The sequence below is a fragment of the Mesoplodon mirus genome, assembly GCF_964341445.2.
Source record: "Mesoplodon mirus genome assembly, chromosome: 7".
NCBI lineage: Eukaryota > Metazoa > Chordata > Mammalia > Artiodactyla > Ziphiidae > Mesoplodon > Mesoplodon mirus.
The window spans coordinates 98,970,164-98,983,022 of record NC_138983.1 but is presented as its reverse complement, the minus strand read 5'-3'; the positions used below and the strand labels follow the sequence as shown (position 1 = coordinate 98,983,022).

At 45.7% G+C, this 12,859-nt stretch overlaps 1 protein-coding gene across 1 annotated transcript in view; it reads right to left on the bottom strand.

Moving 5' to 3' along the window:
* Window positions 1–5,699, bottom strand: part of LOC309808901 (forkhead-associated domain-containing protein 1-like) — a gene marked incomplete at both ends in the record, with an annotated part of 100,147 nt that extends 94,448 nt beyond the window's left edge. Inside the window, one exon of the mRNA XM_082629472.1 lies at window positions 5,607–5,699. Within this exon, the coding sequence (XP_082485598.1) occupies window positions 5,607–5,699 (93 nt within the window). The remainder of the gene's footprint in view (window positions 1–5,606) is intronic.
* Window positions 5,700–12,859: the final 7,160 nt, after the last annotated feature.

The following is a 12,859-nucleotide window of genomic DNA, read 5'->3' as shown; positions in this document are numbered from 1 at the left end:
GCTCTGGTTCTTTTCTGAGAGGGAGCCCAGAACTGGCAGGGGCCAGGAAAAGGGACGAGAGTCATCCGGCTGGATGGGATCTGGGGTGTGTGTATGAGATCAGTCTGGCTTCACGACCCTCAGATCCCACGCTAGAAGGGCTGACACAGGCTGGAGAGATGGCTCCACCCATGAGAAAGGAGATGGCTGGCAGGACACTGATCACCGAGGGTGAGGGGTGGACACCAGCATTTCATCCCCCTGTCATATCTGTTCTTTCTTTTTCTCTTCCATCTCCACCCTCGTAGCTGCAGCCCTGCGCTGACTTGGGCTGTCCTAGAGCTCAGTCTTCTAGGGATCCTAGGACTTCCCCAGGGTGGGACTGGGGGAGTCCCTGGGGAGGGGTAGGGTCAGTCAGCCCTTCATTGTTTACCCTTCGCTTCTCTTTTCCTCAAAACAAAGTTTATTGAAAGAATACACACACACACACACACACACACACACACACACACACAAGCAGGAGTTCTGCTGATCAAGAACGGAGAGGGAGGGAGCACTGATGGTGGGGTTCTCAAAGTGTGGTCCTGGAGCCAACTCCAGGGGACTCCATTCCCCCCACCTGAACCTGGGGAGCATATAAATGTGAAGATTCCTGGGCCTTACCCCAAACCCACTGGGTCAGAATGCCTAGGAGTTCATGTTGAACAACCACTCTTAAACATGCGGAAAATCCAACAACCACTGGCTTTGGTGTTTCTTCATTCTGGAAGAACTGAGTCCCTTTCTCAGCAGAGTTTAAATAACAGCCACATCCAACTCTAAAGATTACAGTTTACAAGGCACATCAAATCATATAAATTATAACTTGCAAGGTTTAGCTGTGAAATGAGCAAGGCTGAGGCTTTTGAGCCATGTAAAATGGGAGAGGGGAGATTGTGAATAGAGCTCCTGATGGCTCGTCTGCACACAGCAGCCGGGATGTTCACTGGCAGGTCTCCCCCTTGTTTACAATCCTTCAAGCCTTCTTCCCACTGCTTTCAGATAAAGATCAAAACCCTTATGGTGACATGAAGGAGGCCGACTTGTCCCTTAGCCCTCCTCCTTCCCACTCTGACTTCTGGACGCCCTGGTTTTCTCTCAGTCCCTTGGGTTCACAATATGCTCTTCCACCCCAGGGCCCTTGCACATGCCATTCCCTTCTCCTATTGTCTAGTTAAGTCCTCCTTGTCTTCCATATTCCTTTCCTTTACAGCCCCAATGTTGGAATGGAATTAGTCACACCTTTGTGGGATCATTTGACTTATTTCTCTCTCTCCTGGCAGCTTCCTGATGGCAGGGACCATGTCCAGTTCTGCCATCACTGTACCCCTAGACTAGGCTCGGTGCTGAGGCTCTGGGTAAATACTGTGCAATGAATGAGTGATAGCAACAGTTATCACTGTTGACTATAAACAGTTCTCACTAGCCTGGCTATAAACAGGCTTCCTATTGCCTTAGGGAACCAAACTCCTTACAGGATATAGAAAAAAGTCTGGAGGGTAAAACCCTGCAAATATCAATATTGATATTTCCTTGAGCCAAATGATTACAAGTGACCTTTATTTTCTTCCTTATATTTTCCTTTCTCCCAATTTTTAAAAACAAGAAGCATGTAACTACCTTCCATAATCGGAAAGAGTAAATGATGTCGAAATACTATGATACCAATAGTCAAACAACATGTCAGCCTTGCTGATGAGTAGAAATCTTTAGAAGCATGACTGCCTATTCTTTAGGATTGATCCAAGCAAATAAACAATCTTTTTTATTTGCTAGATGTAACCTCTGGGTAAATGCAATGATGACTTTTTAGTAATATAAATCCCTGAATTTTTTTTTTTTTTTTTTTTTTTTTTTGCGGTACGCGGGCCTCTCACTGTTGTGGCCTCTCCCGTTGCAGAGCTCAGGCTCCGGACACGCTGGCTCAGCGGCCATGGCTCACGGGCCCAGCCGCTCCGCGGCATGTGGGATATTCCCGGACCGGGCACGAACCCGTGTCCCTTGCATCGGCAGGCGGACTCTCAACCACTTCGCCACCAGGGAAGCCTAGTGACGTATTTCTTAAGCTAAGTCCGAGGAGCAGTAAGCAGTCAATTATTTATATACAATGAATGTAACTCAATTTCTGTCTAGTTAATAACTGTCCTCATTAGTTCCCTTTTCCAAATGGCTTATTAATGTCAGTGGATCCTCATCTCAACCCTGTGCACCTCTGAGGATTCTTCTCAGTCTCTGTTTTAGGAGACCATAATAATGATCATTGTGTCATTCACTGACCACCACATGCCAGGCTCTTTCTATGCATTTCTCACTTAATCCTCAGAATAAACCTGTGAGGTAAGAGGTTTACAGACAGGGAAAAGGAACTCAGAGTGATTAAGTAATTTGGTTGAAGTCACTCAGCCACAAAGTAGCCTAATGAGATTCAAACCCAGCTCTGTCTATCTCCAAAGCCTGTGCTTTTAAAAATTACTACAGTTTTCTAATATCATAGTCAGGTTCAAAACAGAGATCTCTGTCTCTACTTTAGCCAGACAGGAAATAAAACTACCCCAAATCTATGCCTTGTTAGGATAAAGAAGAAACAACAGTTCTTCTTCTTCTTCTTTTTCCTCCCACTTTGCACACTGAACAGATGTTCTGTGTCCTTGAAGGGAGACCATATCATGGAGGAGAATCTCACGGGGACGTTCATGGAGTTATCTTTAAATCTGTTGCGTTTACAATAAACATTCTCAGAAAACTAGGAATAAAGGGGGAAATTTCTCACTTGGTAAGAACATGTATAAATACCCTACAGCTAACCTCGTACTTAACGGTTAAAGACTGACTTTTTTCCCCTAAGGTCAGGAACAAGTGAATATAAGGATTTATACACTGCTCTTGTTCAGCAGAGTCCTGGAAGTCTTAACCAGGGAAATAAAGCAAGGAAAAGAAGATTCAAGGCATTCAGATCTCCTTTTCTGAAAGGAGAAATAAAATTGTTCTTATTTGCAGATGACATGATTGTTTATGTATAAAATCCCAAGAAATCTACAAAAGCCCTTATATAAGAAAGTACAGTTAAGGTTCCAAGATACCAAGAAGCATACAAAAATCAACTGTATATCTATATACTGTCAATGAACATGTGGACACCAAAATTAAAAATATAATACCATTTACAATCACTCAAAAAAAAAAGAGAGAGATATACTTAAGTGTAAATCTAACAAAACATGTTCAGGACTCGTATGCTGAAAACTACAAAACACTCATGAGAGACACTGAATAAATGGAGAAATATACCATGTTCATGAATTGGAAGACAATGTAGGAGTATATCAATTATTCTCACATTGTTATATAGGATTAAACACAATTCCAATCAAAATTACAGCATGATATTTTGTATATACAGACAGGCTTACACTAAAATGTAAATGGAAAGGCAAAGGAACTAGAATAGGTTAAAAATTTTTTTTAAAGAAAAGTGGGAGGAATCACTCTACCTGATTTAAGACTTACATAGCGACAGTAATCAAGGCTATCTCATAATGGTAGATCCATTATGACAAATAGATCCATGAAACATAATAGGGAACTAAGAAGTAGCCCCCATAGAAAGTATGGCCAGATTATTTTTGACAAACTTGCAAAAGCAATTCAATGGAGAAAGGATAGTCTGTTCAACAAATGCTTCTGGAACAACTAAATATCCACATGCAAGAAAAATGAACTTTGACCTAAATCTCACATCATAAACGACAGTGAACCCAAAATGGTTCATAGATTTAAACATAAAACTATAAAACACTTAGAAGAAAACATAAGAGAAAATCCTCAGGGTCAGGGACCTGGTGGCATGTTCTTAGACATGACACTAAAAGCATGATCTATAAAAGAAAAAATAACTACCTGGACTTCATCAAAAGTTAAAGCTTTTGCTCTGTGAAATACTCTGCTAAGAGAATGAAAAGACAAGCTATGGATGGGAGAAAATATTTGCAAACCATCTATCTGACAAGGGACTCATATCTAAAATACATAAAGAATTCTCAAAACTCAATGGTAAAAAAATTAACAATTCGATTAGAGACACTTAAAAGATATGAAGAGATATTTCACTGAAGAGGATATGCAGAAGGCAAACACGTACATGAAAAGACATTTAACATCACTATCGATTTGGGAAATGCAAGTTAAGACTATGATGAGATACCACTACACACTTACTAAAACAGCTAAAATGAAAAACAGTGTTTATGCTAATTGCTGGTGAGGATGTGTCTCATACATTGCTGGTGGAAATGAAAAATGGTACAGCCATGCTGGATAAGTCTGGCAGTTTCTTTACAAACCGAATCTATATAAACACATATGTTAATCCATGCAATCATACTCCTGAGCATTTATCACAGAGAAATAAAAACTTATGTTCACACAAAAACCTGTATACAAATGTTTATAGTACATTTATTTGTAATAGCCCCAAATGGAAACAAAATGTCCTTCAAAAAGTGAATGGTTAAACATAGGTGATACGTCCATACCGTGGACTATTACTCAGCAATAAAAGAACAAGCTAATAACCTAAATGGATGTCAAGGGCATTACAATGACTAAAAAAAAAAAAAAAAAAAATCGCAAAGGTCATAGATAAATGATGAAAATTATAGAGACGGAGAACAGATTAGTGCTTTTCGGAGCGTGGGGACGATGGTGGGAGGAGGAATTGTGACTATAAAAGGAGCATCACAAGGGACATCTCTGATGATGGAATACTCCTATATCCTGAGGGCCACACCCAAATCCACACGTGGTAAAATGGCACAGGACTCCACACATGCTTCGTGCCATTCTCTCTACCATTTGTGCATCTATAATTATTTCAAAATAAAGTTTAAAAAACTCTGTTGAGTGAAGTCTGACAGTGGTCTGCCTTTCACAGTCCTAAAGGGATTCCATTGCATTTCTCTTTCTGCTTCAATATTTTAATCCCTTTCAAAATGTTAAAAGGCTCAAAGCCACTGTTTTTATAATTCCTTACTTACAATTTCTTCCAACTTCCTTGGCTGTCAATGAGCTGGGACTGTGGACCAAGCCACAGCTAATTCAGAGAATGGAATGAAATGAAGTGAGAGAGCACTGAGGCCATGCCCAGGGCTTACCCTGATTTACTACTTGGAGGTACGGGGGCGGGGGAGGGCTCTGAGGGGCCCGTAGTCTCCAGAAGCTCTGGAAAGGGCGAGAGGCCATTGCTCAAGCTGGGCACTTCAGGTGGCCGTGGCTGCCAGACGCGGAGCAGGTGAAGGTCAAGCATCAGCTCTACGCCCACCTTCCAAACCGCGCCATCAGGGTGGGACACTGCACACACAGTCAGCAAAGGACACAGGGCCCATCGCACTTTGCACTGTGCTCATTCTTACCACATGTGCCAGGGAGACCCAGCACATGTGGGGGAATGGTTATTGGTGGCACACCGAGGAAGGCTGGGACTGTTAGCCAGAGGCTGTGCTTTACAAGAGACTGGAGTCCACAGAACAGCCAGGACTTTTGGTGGTGTGAGGGGTAGGGAGGGTCGGGGACTGGCTAGGAAGAGGTCTTACCTCTAAAACAAGGTCTGAATTTTCATGCCTTCCAATCGTAGTGCTTTTATTCAGGACAAAATAGCCTTCTGCACTCTTTAGATAGGCTTTCATATTCTCTGCTTTCCCTATAAAAGGTTTTCAGAAAACAATTTTGTTAGAAAAATACAGTCCTCTAATTATTCAATGTCATATTTAGAATGAAGGGAATACACCATAATGTCCACAGGAGAAGTCAGCAGAGGTAGGAGTGGATAGCTGGATTTAACAATGATCACAATGATAATTCCGCACATTTTTAAGACTGTCCTTTTAACAGTGATAGCCGGCATAGATGAGCTTGCTTCTGATCACAAGAGGACATCCTTTATGTAATTCAGAGCACAAACAAGCAATAGCAAAAAAAAAAAAAAAAAAACAAACAAATCCGAATTCCACTGATAACCGCTCTCCACCTCCCATTAAGCTTAGTTTGGGGTTAGTTATCTGACAGAATCAAATACTCAGTGTTACTAACCCACCACTTACTAGCTCTGTGACTCTGGGTGATTTACTTATTCTCTCTCTATGCCTCTGTTTCCTCATCTGTAAAATGGGGCTAATAATACTCTGTATCCCAAAGAGTTTTGTGAGGATTAAATGTGAAGCATCTAGAATGGTGATTGCTACACTAAACACCCATTTGTCCTACTGTGATTGTGACTGTTATTAATCTTGGGCTTCTGAACTTTGACTCAAGAAACCCCAACTTCTACAGAGCTTCTTAAAGTGTGGAAGAGTCAGTCATCAAGGAAATGGGCATTAGAAGATACTTTCTTTTTAAGTCACCGCATTCCTTCATATATTTAGGTTGAAAAAAATGATTTCCAAAGACAAAATATCAAGATCATAGCTTGGCTGTACGGTCAAGACTCTGTACGTATCTTTTGCTGGCATTTTATTATGAAAATGTCAAACACACAGAAAAGTTGAAAGAAGTGGATGGTGAACTTCTATAGAACCACCACCCAGATTCTACAATCAACATTTTGTTCTATTTGCTTTATCACATATCTACCCATCTATACATTTTATATTTTAATGCATTTCAAAGTAAATCCTATACATGGTTTTAAAATTTATTTATTAATTTTTGGCTGTGTTGGGTCTTCGTTTCTGCGCGAGGGCTTTCTCTAGTTGTGGCAAGCGGGGGCCACTCTTCATCGCGGTGTGCGGGCCTCTCACTATCGCGGCCTCTCTTGTTGTGGAGCACAGGCTCCACATGCGCAAGCTCAGTAGTTGTGGCTCGCGGGCCTAGTTGCTCCGCGGCACGTGGGATCTTCCCAGACCAGGGCTCGAACCCATGTGCCCTGTATTAGCAGGCAGATTCTCAACCACTGCGCCACCAGGGAAGCCCTATACATGTTTTTTATTATTTATTTATTTATTTATTTATTTATTTATTTTAATTTTTTTTTTTTTTTTTTTTTGCGTTACGCGGGCCTCTCACTGTTGTGGCCTCTCCCGTTGCGGAGCACAGGCTCCGGACGCACAGGCTCAGCGGCCATGGCTCACGGGCCCAGCCGCTCCGCAGCATGTGGGATCCTCCAAGACCGGGGCACGAACCCGTGTCCCCTGCATCGGCAGGCAGACTCTCAACCACTGTGCCACCAGGGAAGCCCATATATACATGTTTTTTAAAACATAAAAATTTCAGTGACTTCAGCTGGTTCCAAGATGTTGATGATAATTCACATGATATTGGAATTCTGATCCATCTCAGTGCCATGTCACAGATAGTCTCTTTCCTTTTTTTCCTTTTTTTTTTTTTGGCTGTGTTGGGTCTTCGTTGCTGCATGCGGGCTTTCTCTAGTTGCGGCGAGCGGAGGCTACTCTTCCTCACGGTGCGCAGGCTTCTCACTGCGGTGGCTTCTCCTGTTGTGGAGCACGGGCTCTAGGTGTGCAGGCTTCAGTAGTTGGAGCACGTGGGCTCAGTAGTTGCGGCACTAGGGCCCTAGCTGTGGCTCGCTGGCTCTAGAGTGCAGGCTCAGTAGTTGTGGTGCACTGGCTTAGTTGCTCCGAGGCATGTGGGATCTTCCTGGACCAGGGCTCGAACCCGAGTCCCCTGCATTGGCAGGTGGATTCTTAACTGCTGAGCCACCAGGAAAGTCCCCAAAGTCTCTTTTCAACTGAAAGGTCACTGAAGTGTGAAGTTGTTAAACTGTGGATAAAAACTAAAATCTCTAGGTCTGACCGTAGAGGGTCTCCTGTCTGGCTCTGCTTTCCATCAACATCTCCATCATCATTCCATCACTGAATCCCTACTAAGTGCCAGGCACTGGGCTATCCTTTTACACACATGGCCTCTTTTCATCCTCAGAACCACCCTGCGAGGCAGGTGTCAGTATTGTCCCGCTTTACAAATGAGGAAACTGAGACTCAGAGAAGTTAAGGTCACACAATAGTAAGTGTGTGACAACTCTGGGCCTTTGCATGTAACCAGTGTACAAACCTCCATTGCTGCTGGTGGGGCAGAGTAGGGGTGGGGGAATTGCACTGTCTGCTGACACTTGGCACATGTAATAAAAGAAAGTCCTTGAAACCAGCATTCTATCCTCTGAAAGGAAGACGAGACCCTACCTGGGGGTAAGAGAAATAAAAATAAGCTGGATAGTTTATATTTGTAAACTTTGAGGCCTGTGGATGTCCCACAAATATTGATGCTTTCATATAATGAGAAATAGATTTGATTAAGTTCGCTGTCATGTATACAGGGGAAAAGACATTTCCTCTTCCCAAAGAACCATGCTCTGCTGCCTTCAGTTATTAATCTTCAATTGCAGAGGACCATGTTAGCACGCAACACATTCAAGTCTAATTAAGCTAAAATGGAAACTTCCAAGAAATGTCTCTTCTGCAGGAAAACCACAGGAAACGCCACTAATCGAAAACTTAAACTTGGATTATGCACATATTTGTTGTTTAGCTCTCACCCCAGACGTCCCCAAGGCTGGGGTCTTCTCTCTGCTCAGACGTCCCCCTTCGGGGCAACCACCTGACCACTCTGGCTAAAGGCACCCTCAGTCATGTTATTCCCCTGCTAGTTTTCCCCTGCTGTGTTTCCTTCCTTGTACTTATCATTCTCTGACATGTTCTTGTTCCTTTCTTTAGTTATGCTTGCTGTTGGTTTCTCTTTCACTAACATATATGTTCCTGGAAAACCAGGACTGTGTTCATTTTGTTCAGAAGCGATTCTTCATGGGTATGTTGTGTTTGTACCCATCTTCAGAGCAAAGGCATTGAAAGATTTTGTCCTGCACTCACTTTCCGAGGCTGCTTGTATGGCAAACAGCCTGGGAGGATAGAGGTAATGTTTCTAATAAAGATAACGGCTCCTTCTGGGGCAAAAGTTGGGCAGGTTTGCTAGCAGCCCCTTTCAAAGATTGCAGTTTCCTGAGTTTGGAGTTCCTTACCTGGGACACAGACCCACTGTGCGCACAGCATCCACACTGGCTGCTCTGCACCACCCCGAGGGACTTTCAGGGCAACAGGAACCAATGTGCATATGCAGCTCTGCTGCCTGTTATGTCGGCTGTGCTGTGAGTAATCAAGTTCTTTGTTTCTGGCCCAGGAGTCTCTTGTCTTCTGCCAGGAACTATAAGCTGGGCAGGCTAACTTACTAACTTTCAAACAGGGTCAAATGTCAGACCCTTTGCAGTTCCTGCCAGTTCTGTGCATTACCCCTTCTCCAGGGTAGAGGGCGGCGGGGGGGCAGAACCTGACACATAGTAGGTGCTTGGGAAACACTTGCTGAGTGAATGAAAATACAAAGGACACCTCAAAGCAAGTCAGTACAGCCAGCTGGCTAGGAAGCTTTGATAGTAACTACCTTTCATTTTTCCTGTCAGTATCTAGCTTAGATGACGCCTTGGAAAACCTAAATTCTATCTCTTTAGCTTTTGGATTGGACAATATTTCTCCACCTTCATTTTGCCCTGTGCATCACTTCCTTGCGTGAAAACACTGTCAAAGTAATTTGAATGTGTGGAGCTCTGTGAATTCGTTCTTACTCAGTGCCATGGAGCACCAGCCACAGGAAAGAGCAAAAGGGCTTCAGTCATCTGCGTTCCCCCGACCACTTTGGATGGCTCAGAATTGGGCTATAGGAGCAAACTTTCTTTTGAGGTTTACAGTGGCCTCAAAGTTCCTTAAAGAAGGGGAGTTCAGGTAAGGGGCGGGTGTGTGTGTGTGTGTGTCTCTGACCATTGGGTGGGTGTTGTCCATAAATCAGGGGAAACAGGGGTTCCTCTCTTAATCCCAGCTATACCCACAGGACATCCAAGAGCTGGTGCCCAGGAGAGGCTTAAAGCTCCCGTGCCGCCTCCCTTGGGGGGCGAGGTAGGGGCTGCACTTAGGAAGGAACGGCTGGTGTTGGGGCACCTTTTCTGGGGTGCTCCTGGCGACCCGAGCCTGGATCAGAGAGTTCGGACTCGGCTGGCGCCGGGTCCCCTGCCTATCCCAACACCCTTGACCTCGCAGGGCTGGCCTCCTCCGGCCCAGGTTTCCTCCCGCCGCCTCCTCGCGCGCCGCTCTCACCTGGCCTGAGGAAGAAGCCCACGCCTCGTCCTCTGCCAAGAAGCCCTGACCTCCGCCCTGCCGCCCTCCCGCGGAGTCTCCAGGCGACAGCCCGCAGCCCGTGCGCCCGCCCGGCCTTTGTACGAACGTCGCCACGGCAACGCCATTCTGACGGCCGAGCTGGGGAGGGGCGTGGCGTGCGCGGCGCCCGAGGATGAGGGGGAGGTGCGCTGGCAGCACCCGGCCAATTACAGCCCGCTGCAGCGCTGCGAGCCCTCCCCGACCTGCCCCCTAGAGGTCCCCAGCCCCGTTTCCAGGATGGGGAAACAGGCTCAGTGTTCACAGAAGTAGCTCCAAGTCTTACAGCGGGGAAGGAGCAGACTCGAGAATCCTTCCTACTGACCTTAGCTCTAGGCTCGGTGCGTTGAGGAGGGGGTGGTCAGGCGTGGGAGGGTAATGGAGCTGAACCACGAGAAGCCTGGAGGTTGGTCCCCCCCGTCCCACCCGAATCTCTAGTTCTCTCTGTTGTGGAGGAGAAAACAGAGTAAGCTGGGGGACCATCACTTCTGGGGATGGGGGTGGAGATGGGAGATGGGTGCGGTGGAGGGAACACTTCTGAAAGAATGGAAGATTCTCCCACGTGCTAGGGAAGGGGTATTTACAAGCCCACAGCCTTACTGTTCCTGTCCTTCCCTGTCAAAACTCGCGTTTATTCATTCATGTGTTCTTTACTTCTACAAACATCACCTGAGTCCCTACAAGGTCAGACGGTGGCCCCAGTGTTGACCTGGATCAGATCCTTAAGAAATCCCCCCGCACCCCCCATGGGCACGGGGCTGGGGGGATGGAGCGTGTGGAGAAGACATGCAAATGCCAACTATCTCCCCTCACCCCATGTCACCTCTTTTCAGATCAGCCCCTTCTGTCTGGGAGCAGAACAGACCTGCTGACTACCTACAGAATGCCTCATTTCCCTGCCAGGAAATGACTGACAAGGTGCCCCAAGACAAACTCAAAATATTCATCTGAGAAAGATGAAAGATGGCAGACTCCACTCTAGTCAATTAGAAGAAGATATAAGAGAGAAAAATCATGGAAATCGATATGGGATGGAATATATGGTAAAGATGCTCCCACATGCCTAGAGGCTCTTAGAAATGCACATTTCCTGGCACAGACCTCAGAGATTCTGATTAAGCAGCTCTGGAGCATGGTCCAGGAATGAATTTGTTGCATTCTTGCAAATTCCTTGTGCATTTGTTAAAAGCTTGGCAAAACCTCAGGACTTATTCAACCCTGCAGTTGAATGGCAGAGCCCTCCCAGAACTTTTCCCTAGAAATCTCTTCCAGGCCCTCAGTCAGCCTGGAAGGTTCTGCCATTCGACCAGAAAGACCTTAGGAATGTATGAGGAGTGACCACAGAGGCCGGGGCCCTGAGTGGTAACTTCAGAGGAACAGAGAGGGTCAGGCTCAACTCTCCAGGCACATTTCTGCCTCAGGGCCTTTGCAGTTACTGTTTCTTCTCCCTACCAGGCACTTCCCCCAGGGATCTCCTTCAGCTCCTTTAGATTTTTACTCAAGTATCACCCTATTTAAAAGGGTCTTGGAATTCCCTGGCGATCCAGTGTTTAGGACTCGGTGCTTTCACTGCCCGGTTCGATCCCTGGTCAATCCTGCAAGCCCCATGATGCCACCCAAAAAAACAAAACAAAACAAAAAACACCCCCCCAAAAACATGAATAACAAAACAAACACCTCACTCTATTGCTCTTCCCTTCATCTTACCACTCCTCTAACATGCTATTTATTTAGTTTTCTTCTCTTATTTGTTGTCAGTCTCCCCACTCCCAACTCCCCCCTGCCCCCAACTTAAGCTCCATGAGGGCAGGGATTTTTTTCTCTTTTGTTCACTGCTGTATCACCAGTACCTAGAACAGTGCCTGAATGAACGAATGAGTGAATGAACAGGGGCAGCCCTTGCCACCTGCCCACAGCCTTGCCTCCTACTCTTGAGCTGCTGAGCTGAACTGTCCTTACCCCAGGACCTAGGCTTCTGTAGCCTTGGCCCTCCCCAGCCCCACCCCCATCTCCATGCTTGTCTTCAGTCTCATCAACATGAGCACAGAACAGCAACCCTGCTCACTGCCAGCCAGACCCTATGGAGCCCATTCAGGCCAGCCTGGAGCCGGAGCCGCTCATGGCCCCCTGATAGGCTTGGGAGAGCATATGTTGCCATTAGTCCATCTCTCGATGAGGAAATACTAAACGCAGAACAAAGCTGACATTCAGGCTCACTGGAGCAGAAATTGCCAAATCTTGATTGGATCCTGCCGCTCCCCACAGGATGCCACAGTCATCTCAAAGGGTGTGTGAAAGTCTAAAAACCCAGTTCCATGTCATCCACTTAAATTTCAAAAACAGAAACTAAAATACCCCAATAACTCATGGCTTTATCATAGCATGTCCTGGGCTGAGTGAGAGTTGTACTTTGCAATGATAGGGTGATCAAAATACTGCACCTGGGGAATTCCCTGGCGGTCCACTGGTTCGGACTTGGTGCTTTCACTGCCATGGCCCGGGTTCAATCCCTGGTGGGGAAATTAAGATCCCGCAAGCCACACGGCATGGCCAAAAAAAAAAAAGAGGTTTCTAGCTTATATGGGCTCCTTGGTGATGCCTGTAATCAATCAATCTTATTGAGCTCTGGGTGGCTACCAAGG